Source organism: Anser anser (assembly GCF_964211835.1).
Source record: "Anser anser genome assembly, chromosome: 9".
Classification (NCBI taxonomy): domain Eukaryota; kingdom Metazoa; phylum Chordata; class Aves; order Anseriformes; family Anatidae; genus Anser; species Anser anser.
In genome coordinates this window covers 11,427,892-11,447,122 of record NC_139729.1, presented here as the reverse complement: position 1 = coordinate 11,447,122, position 19,231 = coordinate 11,427,892, and the positions used below count along the sequence as shown (strand labels likewise).

Below are 19,231 nucleotides of genomic sequence, written 5' to 3'. Positions count from 1 at the left end.
TGACTGGGGAGAGAAAAAGAAATCAAAAAAAACAACCCACACATATAAACAACTTCCTTTTATGATAGAACATTTTAACTATGTGCACCTAGCCATTCCTCTAAGAGGCTATTTCTCCACATACCATTAGAAGCACCACACGCTTCAAACAAGTGCGCAATGACAAAGATGCAGATGGAACAAAATACCCGTGGGCCAGAGTAAGATCCCCCAACTAGTTACCTGCTTTGCGTACCTACGCTGCCAAACACAGAATCACTTTTCTCTGCTGCAATTAACAGATGGTCTTTGTGACCTATGTCCAAAGACATTTTGATTTGGGGACCTTTCTTGCAATTCACTATTAAGTTCTAATTAAAAAAAAAGATGTACATTACTAGGTCTCTTCTTCAGCTTTGTTCACAGCTTTATACAAGTCCATTATTCCCACTCTGTAATAAACAAACCCTTGTTGTTTGTCTGTCTTACAGAACATATGATATAGCACTATTGTGATTAATTTTGATGACAAGAAACTGCATATTGAGGCAACCCAAGACCACCAGGGTCTGTACTTCAAGGAAATGCTTAAGCTAAAACAGCCCACAACTCCCCCCCGACCCCGAGTGCAGTACCAGACTGCAGTACCAGAACTAAAAAAAAAAAAAGTCTGAAAAAAACAAAGTAAAAAGCTATCCTAATCCATAGGTCACCAGGACCAAATGAAACTTGGGCAGGAACAGATCCATACTGCACTTATTTTCACTTAGTTTGCACCTGCCAATATGGCAGTAAAGAATCCCATCATTCAATAAATTCTTAATTTAAAAAAAAACAAACTTGGAACACTTACCATACTAAAACCAAAAAACACACACCTGAGATAAGTTACTGAGTCATACAAGTATAACTGCTAAGAGCAGATGAAGTAATCTTACAACTGGAATTCCTTTAGCAGGCTTCAGCGCAGGCATTCTTCAGTTTGTGCTCAACGTTCATGTCCTAACATACAGCTTTACTTTAGCATCACAGCCCCCCCACTGTCAAATATTTCAAGTGCAAGCACCCACATTCTTGCATTCTCTCCACTAGCAGTTCCAGCAGACACTGGGGATGCTAAGTGCTTTTTATGTCATTCCACACCAAGATCCCTACCTCACAGAATTAACGTTAGTCTTCATAAGCCAACAGGCTGCGTTCCTCTGGAATAAAGGCAACGTTCTTACTGAAATGCCAGCTGCCAGTTCTCCACGCAGGAAGTCATCCTTTTCTTGTAGGCAAGCTCAGCAGACAAAAAGACTTTCAGAGGCAATGGTACAGAGCAGAGGTACACAGTTTTGCTCTGCAGCATCAGGGACAAATAGCAGCATTATCTACCTAATGCAGAGACAGGAGCCTTCTCCTTACCACTGATAAAATAAGCCTTTTGCAAAGTCCTTAGTAGGCTACAAACAACATGTTTGTTCCACCCAAACATTACAGCAGGACAAAAAAAGGTAAACGTCTTTCAACTGTACTAAATGAAGTCACGGCAGCATCAAAACCAGCAGTCAAGGCTCCACACAGGCAGAGTCCTGAGCTGAGCACTCTGAGAAGTGCCCAGCAATCTGGCAGTCCTCCCCAGCGGTCTCAACACCCTTGACTCCAAAGTATGGCTTACTGTACACATACTCTATGCTCTGGTGCCTCGCAGAAAAGCCCTCCAGCTGCAGTCAGTTGCTCTCCAGTAGCAGTCACTGTTGAAGGCTTTGCTGTTAGCACAAAGGATCAATACAAGTAGAATATTGTTGTCTTACTTACACCAACCATTTTAACTGGAGGCAGCTGGATTTTTTTGCAGTCAGCCTTCTGGTCTTCTCTTGAACTTTGCATCATGCATTCATGAAAAATGGAATCCTTCAAGCGGAAGATGATCAGTATTTCTGTTATCAATTCCAATATGCATCTCTCAAAAGACAGATACACTGACTTATATTAAAAATCACTGAACAAATAAGAAATGCAAAATGGTAAACAAAATTCATGATTATCAACCTTTCCACATGTCAAGTACACTTTTTTTGGGGGAAATTTCAGATATCCACTGTCTTCTCAGGACTCCATGCGTACACTGTCTTGAGCAATTAATAGACAGCCCCCCCCAAAAAAAAACAGAAGATGTTTTATTGTCTAAAGTATTGCAATACAACAAATATGTGATCTGTACAAAGGACACAATAGAGCAAGTTTAAATACAATCAGGAGAAAGAAGTCCCCAAATTCACAGTCCTTGGACATCATCTTATACCAGAACCTGAACCAACAATTTAAAGATTCACTAAAAAAAAAAAAACAACCAAGTTGTTAAAAAATTTAAAGGTCTCCCAAGAGTCTATGGGTGTATTGTCTTACAGCAGAGATCATGGGGTATTCAATGAAGGGTCACAATGGCATCTTATTGCCCTCAATGCTGATTTTCACTGCATGGGCCGATCTGCTTTTTTTCCTGATATCTGTGAATTTCCGCATCTGTTTGTCCAGTCGACTCACCCCTTTCTTAGAGGTCCCCTGGAACTTAAAAAATAAAACTAATAATTATCACTGAAAAAAAAAAAAAGCAGATGTCCCAAAGGTTCAAGAAAGCGATGCATGCAAGGCTGGACCTGCAAGAAGGATCTGATGAGGTCACTGGTGTGGGGGCCAGGAGGCGTGAGGAGGGGGTGCACACATTCTCGCCCCAGCGGATAAATAATCCCCCCAATATAGGCATCACATATACAGAAGTGGTCACACACACATCACGGGGGAAAGCTTTCCCATTATGAGGATTAATAACCATGTTAGTTGTTCACACACTGGCTGAATATACAGTTTGGAATAGTTTCATATCTGTATCAGCTGGAGTTTAACGACAGAAACATACTTCACTACATACAAGCTTCCTGTGGGTGGAAGATTTTAGATATGGCTACACAGTAACTGAAGTGGGTTGAGTTGACATATCAATTCCAAACTGCAATTTATTTTAAAAGTCACTGATTAGTACTTAAAAAGCAAGAAATTATTGGAAAAGAAGGAGGTAAGGTTGGAAGCAAAAGAAATGCCTGAGAAAAGCTGACTATACACATTGCCACAAAGTTGCTCCATTTCATCTCTGTATTTTAATTGCAGCTGAGAAACTGAGATGACACAGCCAGCTTTTTTACAAAAATACAGTAATTCTGTAGAGAAACGCCGCTGAAGAGCAACAAGGACCTTCTGATCCCTTTTCTTTCTAGAAAAGAATTTCCCTCAACTAGACAACAGAAACAGCGATGGCAACTTCAAACCTTTTAAGTTTGGGAAAAAATGATATCCAGAATATACTACTTAATACCTGACAAAACCATCTATGAAGAGCTTGATCCCATCTCTGAGGTGGGGTTCCTGACCCTCATTTAAAATGAACTTTATTCATAAAACTATCCACTGAAGTTGTATCTAGGATTTCACTGATTTCCAAAAGATTTTTTTTTTTTTAACAGAAATAATTATGAAGCTAGCCTTCTGTCACTGTTAGTTTGTGACACCTCTGCTCACAGAACTGAAACAAGACAAGATATTGCCCAAACAATTCTCATGCTGATGTTCGTGTTCATGATGATCAGGCAATGACTGATCTCCCTCCAGTCCCCATTCACAGCAGGGAATTCTGCCCTGTTCTCCTCCTGCTGTCAAACACCCCCGAACTCTCACATCAGTCAGTGACCTTAGAAAAGTAGGCATGAAAAGTACCTTGTTTTGCACCAGTAAAACAGGCACAGGTGTTAGTACACAGTGCCACGAAGTCCTACATTAAGAGCTAAGAATTCCTGTGTCAGGTCAGGCAAACCTGGAGAACCTAAATGAGAACAGGTTTCACAATGCTCAGTCTTGCTCATCTTGGTGTTGAGCACCCAAAACTACAGGTGCAAAGCTATTTCTGAGCACAGGTATTTTCACTTAATACCTGTCATTTGGACACCCTGAACCCACAGAGGCAGGTATCATAGCAGATGTTCTGTGCTACAATGTACGTTTTCCTGCACAAGTTACCATTTAGGTTTGGTACAGACTTCAGAGAGTACAAGGAGAGTTTTCCAAGTTTAAGTTAGGGTGTACACACTCCTTTCCTGTATGTGCAAACTGCCAACAGCTGAAGCACATGCACTGTTCACACCTCCCTTGAGGGATACCTCTCAAACTTCGGGAAGGCAGTGTCATGGCTACAGGGGCATCCTGTTGCCTTCAATGCTGAACTTGATGGCCCGATGCACTTTGCTGAGTCGTTTCTGTTCAGCAAACCGTCTCTTGTGTTTTTCCAAGCGACTAATACCTCTCTTAATAGTCCCGGGCTAGAAATAATACCTCAATTAATGCAAAGAAGGAAAGATAACAGCAGAAAAATCACAATAATTATTACTTCTTCCATTTACATGTGTTCTACCACATACACCAACCTTTAGATTAAAGTCATACAAGGTAGATAGAAGAACCAAATAAAACAAGGCAAAGGCCTCTACTGAAGCTTGCTAAAACTTTGAAGTTTTCACAAACTGGAAAATCATCTTAAGAACGAACATGATACAAAAAAAATGGAAGAAAGATAAAAATATTGGTGACATACTAATTAAACTGCTGCTTTATTTTAAAATGTTCTAAAATTAAGAGGCCTATAATCAGATTCTTACCCCTAAAGAAAAGCTCTAGAACAGACAGCATGAAAATCTCTTTCTGGTAAGAGAAGCAATGATACCTGAGTAGAAGAATTTGATGGGTTTAACACAGACCATTTGATAGCAGAACTTGTTGTCTACTCAAATTAGAAGAGGCACATAAGAAGAACTGTTGTATTGTACAGTAACTACAGCAATAAGGCGACAGATTCCCAGGCTTATTCCTAGACAGCTGAGGTACAGAGTCACTAAAAGAGGCTACGCTATTCCCTGCACTGCAGCGCTTACCCTGGAGGACTCCATCTCCACGTTCCACTTTGGCCTGACCACGTAGTCCTTGTTGGAAGGCATTGGCACCCTCGCACGGGCACAGAAACCGGGGTCTCCAGGTCGAAGAGCCCTGCAGAAGAGAAATGTTGCTTTTAGACACAGAAATCTCACACAGAAGGAGCACTACAGATAGTGTTCTACCTCTGGAAACAGGGCACAACCACTGATTTTAAAAAACTCAAACTGCACATTTTTAGCACTATTAAAATACTTTTTTTTAGTCAAAACAGTAATATAAAAAAATCCAACCTACTTTTCCTCTCCTGTTAATACTTTCTCCAGATCCCTGCGGGGAGTCTGACCACCAGAGCTGCAAGAAAAATAAGATTTTACAGGCATACACACACAGAGAAAGATAGCAACTTTAAAAGACAAGTGCGGTAAAAGAAGAAAGAGATCAGAAATCATTATTTTTTTATTTCCCTTGTTACTTACACACAACTTTTCTTGTTGGAGTCTTAGAAAGAAAGCAAATTTGATGTTTCTCTCTGGTATTCCTACCTGCTCAATCTTCTTCGCTGAGGCATCTGTTCCAGATCTCTCTGTTCCCTCTCTTCTCTTGTCATGCCTTTGTAGTTTGAGGTAAGGCCAAAGATGGGTCGAGACCATTCATCTAGTAAATAAATAGGTTAATAAGCACTGAGCATATCAAGTTCTCTATCTCTAAACCATTCTGATGACTAAACACAGCTTTCAATGTTCACTTATACTTCCCTTCAACCAAACAGATGATTTTTAAACTCTTAATATTTCAGGGAAATCCAACCTTGTGGACAATAACAAACAGCTTTCATCCATAAAGTCTCTTGCTATTGCTTGCTTTTTTGGAATCTCTCTTAGCTCTAGAAATATTTAAGTGTCAGAAACTCCTGGATGCCACAGTAAGTGTTATTTTAGAAATACGAAAAATACTTCCTGAAGAACAGAACAATTATGTAATTAGTTTGCAGTCATTCAGGATGGAATACACTACACATGACTACAGCTGTTTAAGTAGTAAATTTTTAGATGGTCATTTAAGACCTCTCCTCCATGGAATAAATGGAGCACCTTCCTCCTTTGGTAACAGGTAGATGAGGTCTTCAGAACTAGCCAAGAGAGAATTTGGGCAACATAAAAGCTATTATCTGGTTTTAGAGCATAACAGGAAAAACTGCATGCAGACATTAATGTAACAGTGTTCAATAAGAGCTCTGCAAACAAAACTATCAGAGATTAACGAGATTCCTACATTGCAGAGTTAGTTCTAGTACAGACAATAACAACATGCAACAGAAAGACTGATGCAGAAATTAAATTACCAGTGAAATCTAACTGAAGGAAGACAAAAGGTTTACATACTGATTAGCTTCCCTGCCATATCTTTGTTAGGTCTTGATTCTTTGGGGTGTTTGTAAAGGTACATCACAGCTCTTCCAATGCCACTGTGCTTCAGAGTCTCTTGGCTCACGCTGGGCAGCTATAAGACAAAGGAAAAGTCAGGAAAAAAAAGCAAGAAATGATGTCTGAACTTTAATGGTGTCATTGAACTTTGCAAAAACCAAAACCTATCTTCACAATAATCTTGGAAAAAAAATATGTGTTTGCACTTTTCCACTAGGAATCAGTTAAAGGTTCAAGTATTGAACACCCAAACATAAAAAATCTTCTAAGCATTCATCTTACAAGGATAAAAGTTTACACGGCAAAAGCCACGTATTCAAGTATAACCTGAATCAGTCAGAATTTGTGCAAATTCTTATGCAACAACAAATTTCTAAAGCTTCAGTCAATAGAGCCAAGTAGTCGTGCTGCAAGAGAAATTTAACTTCTGCTTTGCTATCAAGACTATACCACGCTAATTTTACAAACGCAGCAAAGGCTACTTAAGTGAACAATCACAATATATCAGCCACAGAGAATGAGGGAAGGTAAGTCACTAAGCCATTTAGATTCATCCAGAATCTAGAAAAGCCATAGCAGGTACCTCCCTGATAGAGGATAGGGAACTTCACACGTATGGTTCACGTGAGACAGAAACATCTCCTGGCCTACTGCCAGCAGAGCTATTTGTTTTATTGTGAACACAAGCAAAAGTTTTGTAACAATTACGTGTCCGAAATTCCCTAGTCAAATTTTGCTCAGATAGACGGCATATCTACAACATAAGGAATACTCATTAAAAGTGATGTGAAGTTTAAACCAAACGTATGTAACTTGCTGTTTGCTTCCTCCTGCATTTCACTGCATGCACCATCAGTAGTTATCACCACACATCTCCATAAAGCATGACCATAAAAACCTGAAGCTACCAATCAAATACAGTTAGAAGTCAGTTTCAAACCTCTTGCAGGATTTTCAGAAGCTCCTCTCTTATCTTCAGTGCTGGCAGACTTCGGTCTGGAAGAGGAGAGAGCCATTCTTTGATGGCAGACATTACACCACTATCGATGAAAGTTTCTTTGAGGTCTTGCCTAGAAAGTTTAATGTATAGATAAGCCACGACATCATATAGTAATACATCTAGATCTTAAGATGCAATGGTCCTTGAAACACAACAGTATGTTTGAGTTTGTTAATTTAACAGGTAAAATTAGGGATCGTTTTTCATTTTTTTGACGTCACCTAGCTCCAGCATTTACCTGGTATTAAGAAAAGTGTTTCACTGCATACTCAATACAACTGTAATGTCACCCTATGAAATCTACCACGTTCCCAATATTCCCAAAGATGATAATCATCTGGAAGAATGACTCACTTTTTAAGATGCATAACTACAGTCGGTAGCAAAGTTAATTTCTTTAGTGCGGGTTTCTTTTGTGTATTCAGCTGTCGATCCTCCTGTAGAGAGTTGAAGAATTGCAAGTCAATCAAAAGAAGAAATCAGCAACTCCCATCCCCTGCAGTATTTACAGGAAAAAGGTCAGTAGTAAGTTACTGGAGAATTCACCTTTAGCAGGACCACACTAACTTTACAACCTGGCTCTATCTTCCTACAGTTCCAAAATACATTTTATACAATAGTTTCTCTTCAAAAAAAGAAATCCCCACCTTAATCAACATTTTCCTGGAAAGAATGACTTGTGTTTCTACTTCACGATTTACGTTTATTGCAATAAACTGGAATTCTGCAGGGTCCTCCATGCTAGCTATGTGTAGCTATCCTAGAAACGCTCATAGCAAATCTCACCCAAACTACAACAACTAACTAGCCATAACAGTAACAAGTGAAAATACGTGCATTCACTTCACCTAAGAACCTAACTGTAAAACCTGGTGGTTTAGAGGGACGCATGGTGGAATTAACATTAAAGCATGCAGACGTGCATGAAGTGCTAGAACAAACGCCGTCTCAGTTTCAAAATGATGTGACAATCACCCAAGTCCATTATCTCACTATCTATTCAAAATGTGGGATTAAATATCAGAGAGACCCACTACAATCAACAGATTTGTCTCCTGCTGTGTTTGTACCTTTCCAGGTGCTTAACTCACTGAAGGCTCTTTCTACACGATGTTTTTTTTAATTGTGAGAGAGGAGATTCTTTTAATGCCCTTCTGCTCCAGAATAGCTTTATAGGCACATGCTAAACAACTACAGATACCACAGCACCGGAGCTCAGCTTTTCCTCTCTCCAGTATTCCAAACTTCATTGCTTCATTTAAAACATTTGACCACCATCTTGTTGATGACCAAGAAAACCACAGTTGTCTCCCAGATCACTATCTTACTCTGCCCTCCTTCCCCAAACACATTAAGAAAGATTCCTCTTTCTAAAATTGCCCCCCAATTGCTTTTAATGAGTTTCACCATGTTGTTAAATTGACTGCTACTCCAAAAATAGTACAGCAATAACAAAAGGCAAGACGCTGGTAATTAAACACAACTCCTTGAAAGAGTCTGCCAAGGGATAATTCTATTTTTCTACAATCATCTACCACGTTATTGTCATTCAAGCCCTTCAGAAAAGGTTTCTTCTCAGGAACAAACAATTAAGTACTGTATATACTACTAATTGCAGAGTGAAATCAAACCATAGTCCCTATCTCAGTATTTGATATATGCACATTTTATATAACATGTATTCATCCCTTTTTATAGGGCAGTTGATCTCAGCTGATCAGTTTACCAAGTTAACTAAATATCATCTTTAAAACAAATCAGTAATTCAGACTAGCAAAATGACATTAAACAGTTGTTTAGATACTGGAAGCTTTCAGTAGCATACAGATTACTACTTCTGAGTACCAGATACCTCTATTTTACTGACTGCACAGGGGAAATTGTTGTCTTTGGAACCTAGAAAACTCACCTCTGCAGCTTCATTCATCTTCACAATCATAGCACTGACCACATCATCTGCATCACTAATAAAAGTTCCACCATCACGGTTTCGTCTACGCTTGCCACTCATACTCTTCTTTCGTTGCAGCATCATGTCAAAATCTGACATGAAGTCCATACTGAAATGCAAGAAGAAAGTTTGCTGATGGCCAGAAGAGGGTTGATCTCACCATCTTTGTAGAAAATATTTTGTATTTTTCTAACAACCTTCCCAAAAATCTCCAAGAACTCTACAAGCATTGTGTCTCAATGCCCCCGTAAGATAATTAGATCTCCTCAATATGCTAACTGGGAAACTAGCAAAGGGCTTCAGCAGCTCTGAGATGCCCTCAGAAGTCTGTAAAAGACCTTATTGAAACGCCTAAGGAGATGCACACATTCAGGGTTGAAAATGTGCTAAAGTTGTCACTGAAGCTAACTAAGATTTAGCTTTCCTGTACCTGCAATACATTCCTCTAACTCTACTGGATCAGACAGGAAGGAAAGAGGAGAGAAGCTGGGGTCAAGCCTTGCCACACCTTATCCCCTACACCAGCAGAGAAACAAAACTGTGACTCCAGTGCTCCTTTGCATGGCCCGACGCTAGGAGCAGGGTTAGATGTTTGTTTGATTAGATGTTTGTTTCATTCAGGTTTTGATATGACCTACAAAATACTCTTCTCTGGAGCAGGAGCAGCAGCATAGGCAGTCTGCTATAGATTGCCAAGTGACTGAACTGTACAAGCAGAGAAATTCATGGTCTATAAAAACATGCTTTCTGTAGACACACAGCCCCTTCCTTGCCTTTCATGAAGTCTACCCAGGTTTTGGATGAACCTTTTTGCTCAAATATTGCATTTGCTATTAACAAAGGAGTATGTAACATATCGACTTACTGCTTCCCTCGTTTGATGTTATCATCAGAGTCTGACTCGTCTGCTGTCTCCTTCATCTCTGCATCACCCTTCTCTTCTTCCAAGTCTTCCTGGTTAAAGCCCTGATGGTAAAGGCAGCGCAAGTCAGTGCAGGGATTAAGACCAAGCATCTATGCAGGTGCCTGACTCTTATACTCTAAATCCTCTTCAGATTTACCTGAACGAGGAACAAAGGATTCCTAATTTCACCTATGACTGTCACACCAATGGCTCTCCCAGTAGTAGAGTTGTGAAGGTTATTTAACTCAGTCTACCTCAATGAGTCCAGCAGATAAAAATCTTCCATCCAAAAACAGTACATCCTTGAACATGAACGCAAACCCCAACAGACATTCTGGCAATAGCTTCCCATGAAGATTCGATCTGGCAACCGAATAAGAAATATCCCCAATAGCACTTACGGTAAATTCCTCTTCTTCCTCATCACCAGATTCTCCAAATATATCTGCAATCAGGTTCCTGTGAAGGTAATAGTAACACTTATCTATTTATACTGCAGTAGTGAGAACTGCATTTCCTGAGAAATTTCTAATATGACTGAGTGGAGATCCACCTTCCATTCTGCCACAATGCCCTTCCTCTTCGCACTACCAATAAAAGCAGACATTCGTTCTCCGGTTGGTTTTCCTCCATTTTCCCATCCATGACCAGCATCACTACCTGCAGCCCTGAAGGAATTCATATTCCCAGAAGCACTTACTCTTGTTCATTTCCAGATTCACTGTCACTGCCAAACAGATCTTTCTCTTCTTTTTTCTTCCCAGCATTCTCTTTTCTTTCTTCCTCTTCTTCACTATCCGATACCATATTTTTCTTCCTTTTATCAGATTTCTCTGAGGCAGCATCGCTATCTGATTCTTCAACATCGGAAAGGATTCGTACTTTTTTTGCAGCTGCCAACAGAAAGAAGCATTACTGCCTGCCCAAACACAACTGCCATTTTAAAAAATCATGTCCATTCTAAAATCTGTTTTAATCAGTCGGTAACTAACTACATACAGTACACCATCCATACAAACTTGTAATTTCAGAACTTACTCTAGTAAGAACTTTTTTTTTTTCAGAACTTACCCTAGTATATCTTAGAAAATATAGAGAAAAAACAGCAAAGTAAAGAAGTTAAGTACACTGGAAATACTCAACATGAAAACAGATGCCAGTGTAAAGCAATGTTATTGCAGAATATATATATATTTTTTACTCACGTTAAACCTACCTATTACTCCAAAACATTAGATATGTATTCATATAGAAATTAGATATGTATTAGATATTAGATACATTAGATATGTATTCACATAGAAATGCAGTTAGAACAATACCTTCTCCAAAAGCAGTTGTACTTTAAAAGCAAAACCACGTTTCATATTTATCTTAGATGCTTTCTTCACATAAAAATAAGGAATTAACTATAACGTTACTACTTGTCACATCACATTTTTATTTTCATCCTAAAGTTGCTTACGTGCTTTCTCAGTGTCATCCTCACTGTCAGACAGGATAGCTGTTTTCCTCTTCACAGTCTTCTCCTCCTCTTTCTCATCTTCATCGCTGTCTGAGATTTTTCGTCTGTTAGGACCTTCCTCTTCGCTGTCAGAGCCCCGAAATCCTTCCCTCGCATGTTCGTTATCTGAATGATGAGAGTCATTCTGCACCTCCTCCTTCCTGTCCTCCCCATCACTGTCATCAGACTCTATTTCTTGTTTGTGTCTGGAAGCAGACTCACTCTCCGAGTCGCTGGCCGGCTGCTTGCGGACCTCCTCGCTCTCCGAGTCGCTGGCCGGCTGCTTGCGGACCTCCTCGCTCTCCGAGTCGCTGGCCGGCTGCTTCTGTGTTTCCTCATTTTCAAAATCACTACTGTGATCCCTGTGAGGTTCTCCGTTTTCAGAGTCACTCACTTGATGATTTAAGGCATCTTCATTTTCAGAGTCACTTAAATGCTGATTTGGACGGTCCTCAGCATCAGAGTCACTGTCTTTCCCTCCACGATCTGCTTCATTGTCTGAATCACTTACATTGTGATTTGGAGGCTCCTCATTATCTGAGTCACTGTCTTTTTGCCTCGGTACATCTTCATTTTCAGAGTCTGTCATATGAGGCTCTCCCGTTTGCCCATCCTCTTCTCCATCACTGTGTTCATTCTGAAAAAAGAAAAGTAATTTTAGGCAAGTAAGCAAAAATCTATATAAAAAAGATTAAAAAAAGAAAACAATAAGTGTTTTGAGTTTTTGCTTGTCCTTCCTCCCACGTGATTGCCCAAGGTACTGCAGACTGAAATACTTTTTTTTATATATATGAAATGTATACAGAAATTAGACAATTTGAGTCAAAGGACTCGCTATCATATACTACAGATCAAGAAAAATATTAAGAGATCAACAGAACACCATCCATCCTGCTACTCAATTCTATTTTAGAAACAGAATCAAAAAAAAAAACAACATCTCAAGTGAAGAGGCCCAAGAAGGGTCCAGTCCTTCAAGTGTAAATACTTAATTACTTCATTTTAAAAAGTCGGGCCTTCAAAATGGTTTAGTCCAAATCCCACAGAATAAGGCAAGTAAACAGCCTCCCACACTGGTCATTTCTGAAGATCTCAAATACACATTTTCATACGAAATACATTTTACTGAAATTGCATGCATTACTTTCAGAGTGAAGCTCAAGAGAGCTTGCACCCTCTCCTTACTTAACAATACGCCAAGACCAAAGGCCTATAAAAAACAGGAGTAAAGTTTTAGTCGGACCCTTAAGAGTATTATTAAGAAGCTTTGTGTTTCAGTGGTAAAAACCTAAGAACAGGTTCAACGGTTCTCTCCCTTAAGCTCACAGCTCCCATGCCTACACGGATACCCGAGATAACCTGTGTGTATAAACACACCAAAATTCTGAAAACTAGTGAAACACAATCCTTTGTCTTCTACACAGTAACAGCAGAGCCAAACATTCCATTTATGGAAAAATCTTCAACAAGCCACCTGTCCCTATCCTGACTGACGACAGAATGCAGTTTTATCTTTCCTAAAAGATCTAAGTTCCACTTGGAAAAAAAATGCATTTGCCTAAGAAAACAAAATTGGACTCTCTTGAACTCTCATGCCTTAATTCAGCATGCCTACAGCAGTCACTGTCACAATAATCCCGTTTTCAACTGAAAAGAACACTGAGAAGAACCTCTTTCCTAAATACTTCTCAGAGAAGCTTTTTTCAGGGGTGATTCTGTCTTCTCAGCTGTGGACTCTATTCACTAGCACCTTTGCAAACTGAGTGTTTATTGTCCTACGAGATAGTTTAAGACCTACATGTCCTAGAGCTTCCAAGTCTCTTTTGTTAGCAATCTCTTCTCCTTGAAAGGACAGACTTTTTATTTTCTATGGTCATTCCACCCCCGCGTTCAGAGCCACACACAACAATGCAGGTGTATCTATCCTACAGGTATGACAAGCAGTATTATTAATCTTTATTACATATGAATAAGAAGGAATTTTTAAATAATACAAATAATAGCTTTTACGAATTACTCCTTCCAGAATTATATTAACTGATAAATAACATCACTTTTTAAGATTCTGGATCTTATGCATTTATTCCCTTGGCTAGTACCTGACAAACTGACAACTTCTAAATAACTGCAAAGTTACTAACAGAAAGTTACCACACACTGGAACAAAATCAGGACTACATAATTTTAAAACACACTTCAAATACCACTTCACTGCTTCCATGTTACCTAACGCTAGCTATAGAACAGCAGCTGTGATAACTCAAGTACTTTTCAGTCTCCTGCTTGTACGTGACCCTACAGTGATGTCAGCCTTCTGAACCATGCTGGTGGCACCATTCGGTATTTCTCATTTCTCCTTACAGAGAGGAAACACAGTTCAGTTAGAAATCTGAAATTGGAATTTTAAAGCATTAAATAGGAAGAAGTTACAGAATTGAGAGTGCACAACTGAGGAACACCAGACAACCAAACTGCTCCCTGTTTCTCATAGGATTTTATTTTGTGCTCTTCATCAAAATATTAATGACTGCCCTCTCCTACCCAATATCTCCCAACAACAAACTAAGGGCATGCATTTGTGATGTATTTTCTCTTACAGTATTAGCGAAGAAGAAACAAAAAGCTACAGCTGCAAAGGGAAGAAGAAATGCAGATTTTACAACACCGTTACAGATTGGATCACTGAGAGGTGAAGAAACGCAAAGGTCTACACTTAAGTTGACGTTTACTAAAATGCAAGTTCTTCAACCCTTATTTCTGTGCCATTTAATGTTTGGTGGTTTTATCTGATTTTTCCTGATTTCAGATGGCTGATGCTGAGTAGGTACTGATAACTATATCAGCAGCAATAAAGGATTTTGCTAAACAAAACCAAAGAAATCAATAGAAATATTTCTGTTTAAGCTGTTAGGTTTACTATCTACCAGACTAGAAAGTATTCAGTAAAAAAGTAAACAGAATTAAAAAAACAACTTGAATCTATGACGATTCTTAGCCACTCAACATTTCTAAGGCTGAAAGCATAGCTGCAGGTTACGTATGCACCTATTCAGAATATACTGCTGAACTACAAAGAACTTCCTATGCAAAATACTTGGTAAGAAATCATTCCAATTATATAGCAGTATTACTAAAGTACTTTACAACATACTGAACCTCTAACCTGTTATGCAAACTGACAGTCACTCTTCAGAAGGAAGCTATCTGGGGAGGGGAAGCATCCACGCATCCTAATTAGCTCACACCACGATCATACGGTGTTTTGCACCACAGAATCACGATAGTAATTACAGCTTCTCAACTCCACTGAGATACCATCACCTACAGTAGAACCACTTAGGAGAGAACTCAGGAAAAAGCAGGTAACAGAGGTGTCCCTGCACAGGTTGGACAGACAGATACCATCTACTCTAGTCCTGAACCTGTAAAGCACAACCCGAGCTAACGCAAAAGCACACAGTTGGACGAGCCAAGACAGCCAGCCCTGTAGTGGGATGACACGTGCTACCTCGGACTCAGCACTACATCAACACAACTGAGCAGCTTCTAAAGCGGAGCGGAGACACACCTGACTCGCTCAGAACCCAGGCAAAACAAACAGGCCCTGTCCACAGCCATTTGTTGGTGCAAGGTCTTCTGAATAAATTAATGCATCTGTGAATGTTTTGGAATGTATTTCATGTAAGTAAGTGCAACTTCACAATGAGATGACTAAACTCTGCAGGACAGTCCGCCTGCGTCTCTCCCCTACCTCCCCTCCCCACTTTTCTTTTAAACTAATTTGTCTCTAAAAAGGAGTGTTCAAAGAAATCAATTACGTAATTTTGGAGTTTTCTATTTTTATTTTTCCAATTACTTAATTAGAAGTTTAGACATCCTCAAAAACAAGTAGGTCTCAGGTAATTGCTACCACATTTTTCTCTAATTCCTTTGCTTTCTTTTCTTCCTCCTCTTTATCTATAAACTTCTTAATTGAGATGTCCTTAATTTTTTTAACTGAAAGAATTCTATAACATGAGGCTTTAGTACAGTATAAAGTAAGGAATACATAAAAATCAAATTTACAGTGTTATCCTTCCATATAAAAGCTTCAGTCAGCAAGTAGTTTATTGGATCAACATGCAGCCACTTTTAAGATGTACTATTGGGGTAGTTTAATAAGTTCAACAGAATTGACCCATCCACTACAGTCTTATGAATGACATGTGTTAAACTAAGGTATACATAACCTTCACAGGCAGATCAGGAAGCTTCTGTTTTCAGAAATGTAAGATATTTGTGTGTTTCTTAACAGTCACAGTCAAACCATAACTTAAATCAAGAAGACAGCAGCAACTTGGTTACAGTGTAAGATCTAAGCCATTAAAGATTTCCGTATGAGCCTGACTCGTACAAACACTGTAAATGTGATTTAATATTCATTACTGTACTAAAACTATGTGTTATCTAATTCTATTTGTCTGAAACAGAATCAGTAAGGACATCAAGGAGAACATTTATAGATAAAGTGGGACTGGGGGAAGGAAAGCCAGAAAAGAATTGTGGAAAAGAAAAACCCACATACCTGAGACCTACATAAGTAATTCCTCAGGATTCCCCTTTTCTTTAAAGTTAAGAACCTGAAAAAAAAGTTGGAAAGTTTAAAACTTCAGTTCTTTACATTTGTGTTCTAAATTAGAGACGAAATAGTAATTAAATAGACTTAACTGATTGGGCTGTCTCAAAGGTATTATTACCTTTGAGTGTCATTCCTCCCACATATTCCTAAAGATGAAGGAAATAAGAGGATGAGAAAATTTAAGATAAATGATAAGTTACTGAAAGCTACTCTCCTTTCACAGGCAGCAGCTCCACATTATCAGTTGAGTTGCACTTTGAACTTGATGTACGGAAAACATCAATTTACTAGGAACGTAAAAGTTCGTAACAAAAGAAAGTACTTAAAACTTTGCGTCTGATAGTGAACGTGAACCTTCAAGCCTTAGCACTTGATTCGATTTGGTTAGAATCTTAAAAATCCTTCTTTTTTTGTTTGTGTTTTTTAAATGTACTTTCTGTATTATTTTATCTACAGAGGAAGATTCAACAGCCATCGCAGAACAAAGCCCTTACAATAGTGGAGGTACATGAAGAGGATCCGTAAGCAATGATAACAGGTCCTAGTATTTTTGATTATTTAAACTGGAAAAAGTCATGCCAGAGATGTAAATAATAGTTGACTCTGTTCTTTAGGCCAGATTTCCAATTACTTGACCACAGTAAGCAAAATTTAAAACAAAAGGAGTACAGAAGAGTAAGAACAACTGACCAAGTTTTCATAAACTGAAGAAAAAGCTTAACATAACTGTAGCAGCAACATGACTCTCCATGCTCTGATCAGAATTTCCTTCCACTAAAACAGAAGCACTTAATCCTTACCAAAGACAGTTATTTCTGTCACACACAAAACCATACGTTTTCCCCCACTGAAATCCTGGTTATGACAACAGCGAATACTGCCTGACAACAACTCAATTTCTTCCACTGTAAATAAGTACCAAAGCTTAAAAAAATCCGAATCTGCTTTACACTCAAATTCAACTAAGTGCGAAGAACTTCCCTTTTATACTCTTTAAAAACACATTCATTTACTTTCTAACTCTGATGAAACTACAAATTCAGTAAAGAAAAAAGAAAAAGGATTGCAAGTTATACCACAACAGAGGTGAGGTAGAGGATGGTTAGACCAGATGATCTTGGAGGTATTTTTCAACCTTTATGATTCTATGTTAGATTGTATCACGCATTTTAAGCGGATTTTAAAGTGGACAACCACTGAAAACCCATTCAAAGTCAACCCTGATTTTTATACAACATGCAACAGAACTCGCAAAACAGAGTATAATGTCTTTGATTTCAATTTTGAAGAGCATCACAAAGCTTTCCATAACAGAACTTTGCTGACAGAAGACAGGATTTCAAAGCCAAAATTATTCCTTCCTAGAAGGCCCTATAAAGACCTGATATAATTCTATCTCAAGACAAAAAAATCCTTAAAATTACTGTTAACCCCAGAATTGTCCTAGACACAGAACCTTCATTTTTTATCAGAATCTCTTTCCAACTACGCTAATCAAACCACAAGTTAAGTGTCTCCCCTCCAAACACAACCCCAGATCAAACACCACCACCCTTTTCATAGGGTAGGATTCTCAAAAAAAAAGCTTTTGTCAGAGGGAAGACAAATGCCATTTAGCAACCTGGCTTTCCACATAGAGACCCACTCCTTTGTGAATGACAAAGTAAAAAATATAGGACAAAAGTGTCTTCAGCGGTAACTCTCACATCCAAAAAGAAAGATTAAACACAAAAAAGCATTTATTCTTTGGTAATGAAACGTATGCTCCATAATGCATGGTTTTACATTGCCTTGCAGATTTTAAAGCAAAGTTCCGAATTCCTCAAAATCCGTTGCTTACAGTTTCACACCCAAAAAATTTATCTTTTTGCAATCAAATACAGCAATATTACACTTTTTTTTTTTAGTACTAAACAGGGAATGCTATTATAACAATTTAGGACTGAAATAAAGAGATACTAGCCTGCTTCTTGGTCAGGAGATTATGTGACACAACCCTTTCGGGAAGAAAAGTTTTGCCAGACAGAACACTTAAGAACAACTCAATAAATTTAAAAGTCTCAGTTAAAAGAGTGATATGTCTCTAAATTGAACATCAGTTTATGAGAGAGCATCCTTATCTAGACAAAGTTCCCACGGTACCTCTGAGTGGTGCCCTACACTTCCGTTCTCAGATCCAGAATGCTGCTCATTTCCTTCATCTTCAACATCAGATCCTGAATCTCTCTCGTCTTGCACCGGAGTAGCTCCACCATCATCTACTCCAAATGGAAATAAATAAATAAATAAATAAATAAGTGAAACTCGGTGACGTCTCGCAGCACTGAGAAGCGCCCTGACAGCCGCGATGGATGACCGGGAAGCCGGCTAACTCCCAGCAGCGCGGCGGGCCGGCGGTGAGCCCCTGGGAAGGACGGCCGGGAGCAGAACCAAGCGCCCCGCGGAGCCCCAGAACGGGAGGACCCCGCAGAGCCCTCACGGCACGGCCGCAGCGGCTCCACATGCCCTCGGGGTCCCGAGAGCGCCCTGCGGGCCAGCCCCGGCCCCAGCCCCGTCCCGTCCCAGCCCGGCGGGGCCCGGCCGCGGCCGCTGACGGGCGCCGAGCGGAGGCGGCCCGGGGCAGGGTGCGGGGCAGGGCCTGGGCGCTCCCCGCGGCCGCTGAGGCCCCGCCTGCCCGCCCTCCCGGGGCCCGGCGCCGCTACCTGACTGCTCCCCGCCGTAGTACTCGCTCTCCATGGCGGGCTCCCGCCTCGGCCCTCGGGGCTGGCGGCGGGGCACAGCCCCCGGGGCGCCGCTCACCGACCTGCGCCTCCGCCGCCCGGCTCGCCCGGCCCAAGATGGCGCCTCCCCTCCGAACGGCCGGCGGCCGGGACTGCGCGTGCGCCAGCG

At 39.9% G+C, this 19,231-nt stretch overlaps 1 protein-coding gene across 3 annotated transcripts; it reads right to left on the bottom strand.

The window, feature by feature from the left end:
* Positions 1–45: 45 nt before the first annotated feature.
* On the bottom strand, positions 46–19,222 carry IWS1 (interacts with SUPT6H, CTD assembly factor 1). 3 transcript variants are annotated; one of them, XM_083849395.1, is made up of 15 exons: positions 19,045–19,222; positions 18,485–18,600; positions 11,686–12,361; positions 10,921–11,113; positions 10,622–10,679; positions 10,182–10,282; positions 9,275–9,425; positions 7,720–7,802; positions 7,306–7,435; positions 6,324–6,441; positions 5,484–5,595; positions 5,236–5,292; positions 4,941–5,052; positions 4,173–4,331; positions 46–2,532 (listed from the first exon to the last, which is right to left on the bottom strand). In XM_083849395.1, the coding sequence occupies exons 1-14, from the start codon at positions 19,076–19,078 to the stop codon at positions 4,203–4,205; spliced, it is 2,070 nt and encodes a 689-aa protein (XP_083705521.1). In that variant the 5' UTR covers positions 19,079–19,222; the 3' UTR covers positions 46–2,532; positions 4,173–4,202. The 3 variants fall into 3 exon arrangements, with proteins under 3 accessions (XP_083705521.1, XP_083705520.1, XP_083705522.1); XM_083849394.1 differs by lacking the exon at positions 4,173–4,331 and having other exon boundaries at positions 19,045–19,220; XM_083849396.1 differs by lacking the exons at positions 4,173–4,331; positions 19,045–19,222 and adding an exon at positions 16,289–16,343 and having other exon boundaries at positions 18,485–18,569.
* Between the last annotated feature and the right edge of the window lie 9 nt (positions 19,223–19,231).

Bases quoted from the DNA above. Each gene is read 5' to 3' on its own strand.
- IWS1 (XM_083849394.1), bottom strand. From the start codon at position 19,078: ATGGAGAGCGAGTACTACGGCGGGGAGCAGTCAG. The intron at 5,596-6,323 runs GTATGTAAACCT...TTTATTTACTAG, and splicing joins TATGGCAGGGAAGCTAATCA to ATGAATGGTCTCGACCCATC. The intron at 2,533-4,940 runs GTAAGCGCTGCA...TTATTTTTTAAG, and splicing joins TGGAGATGGAGTCCTCCAGG to TTCCAGGGGACCTCTAAGAA.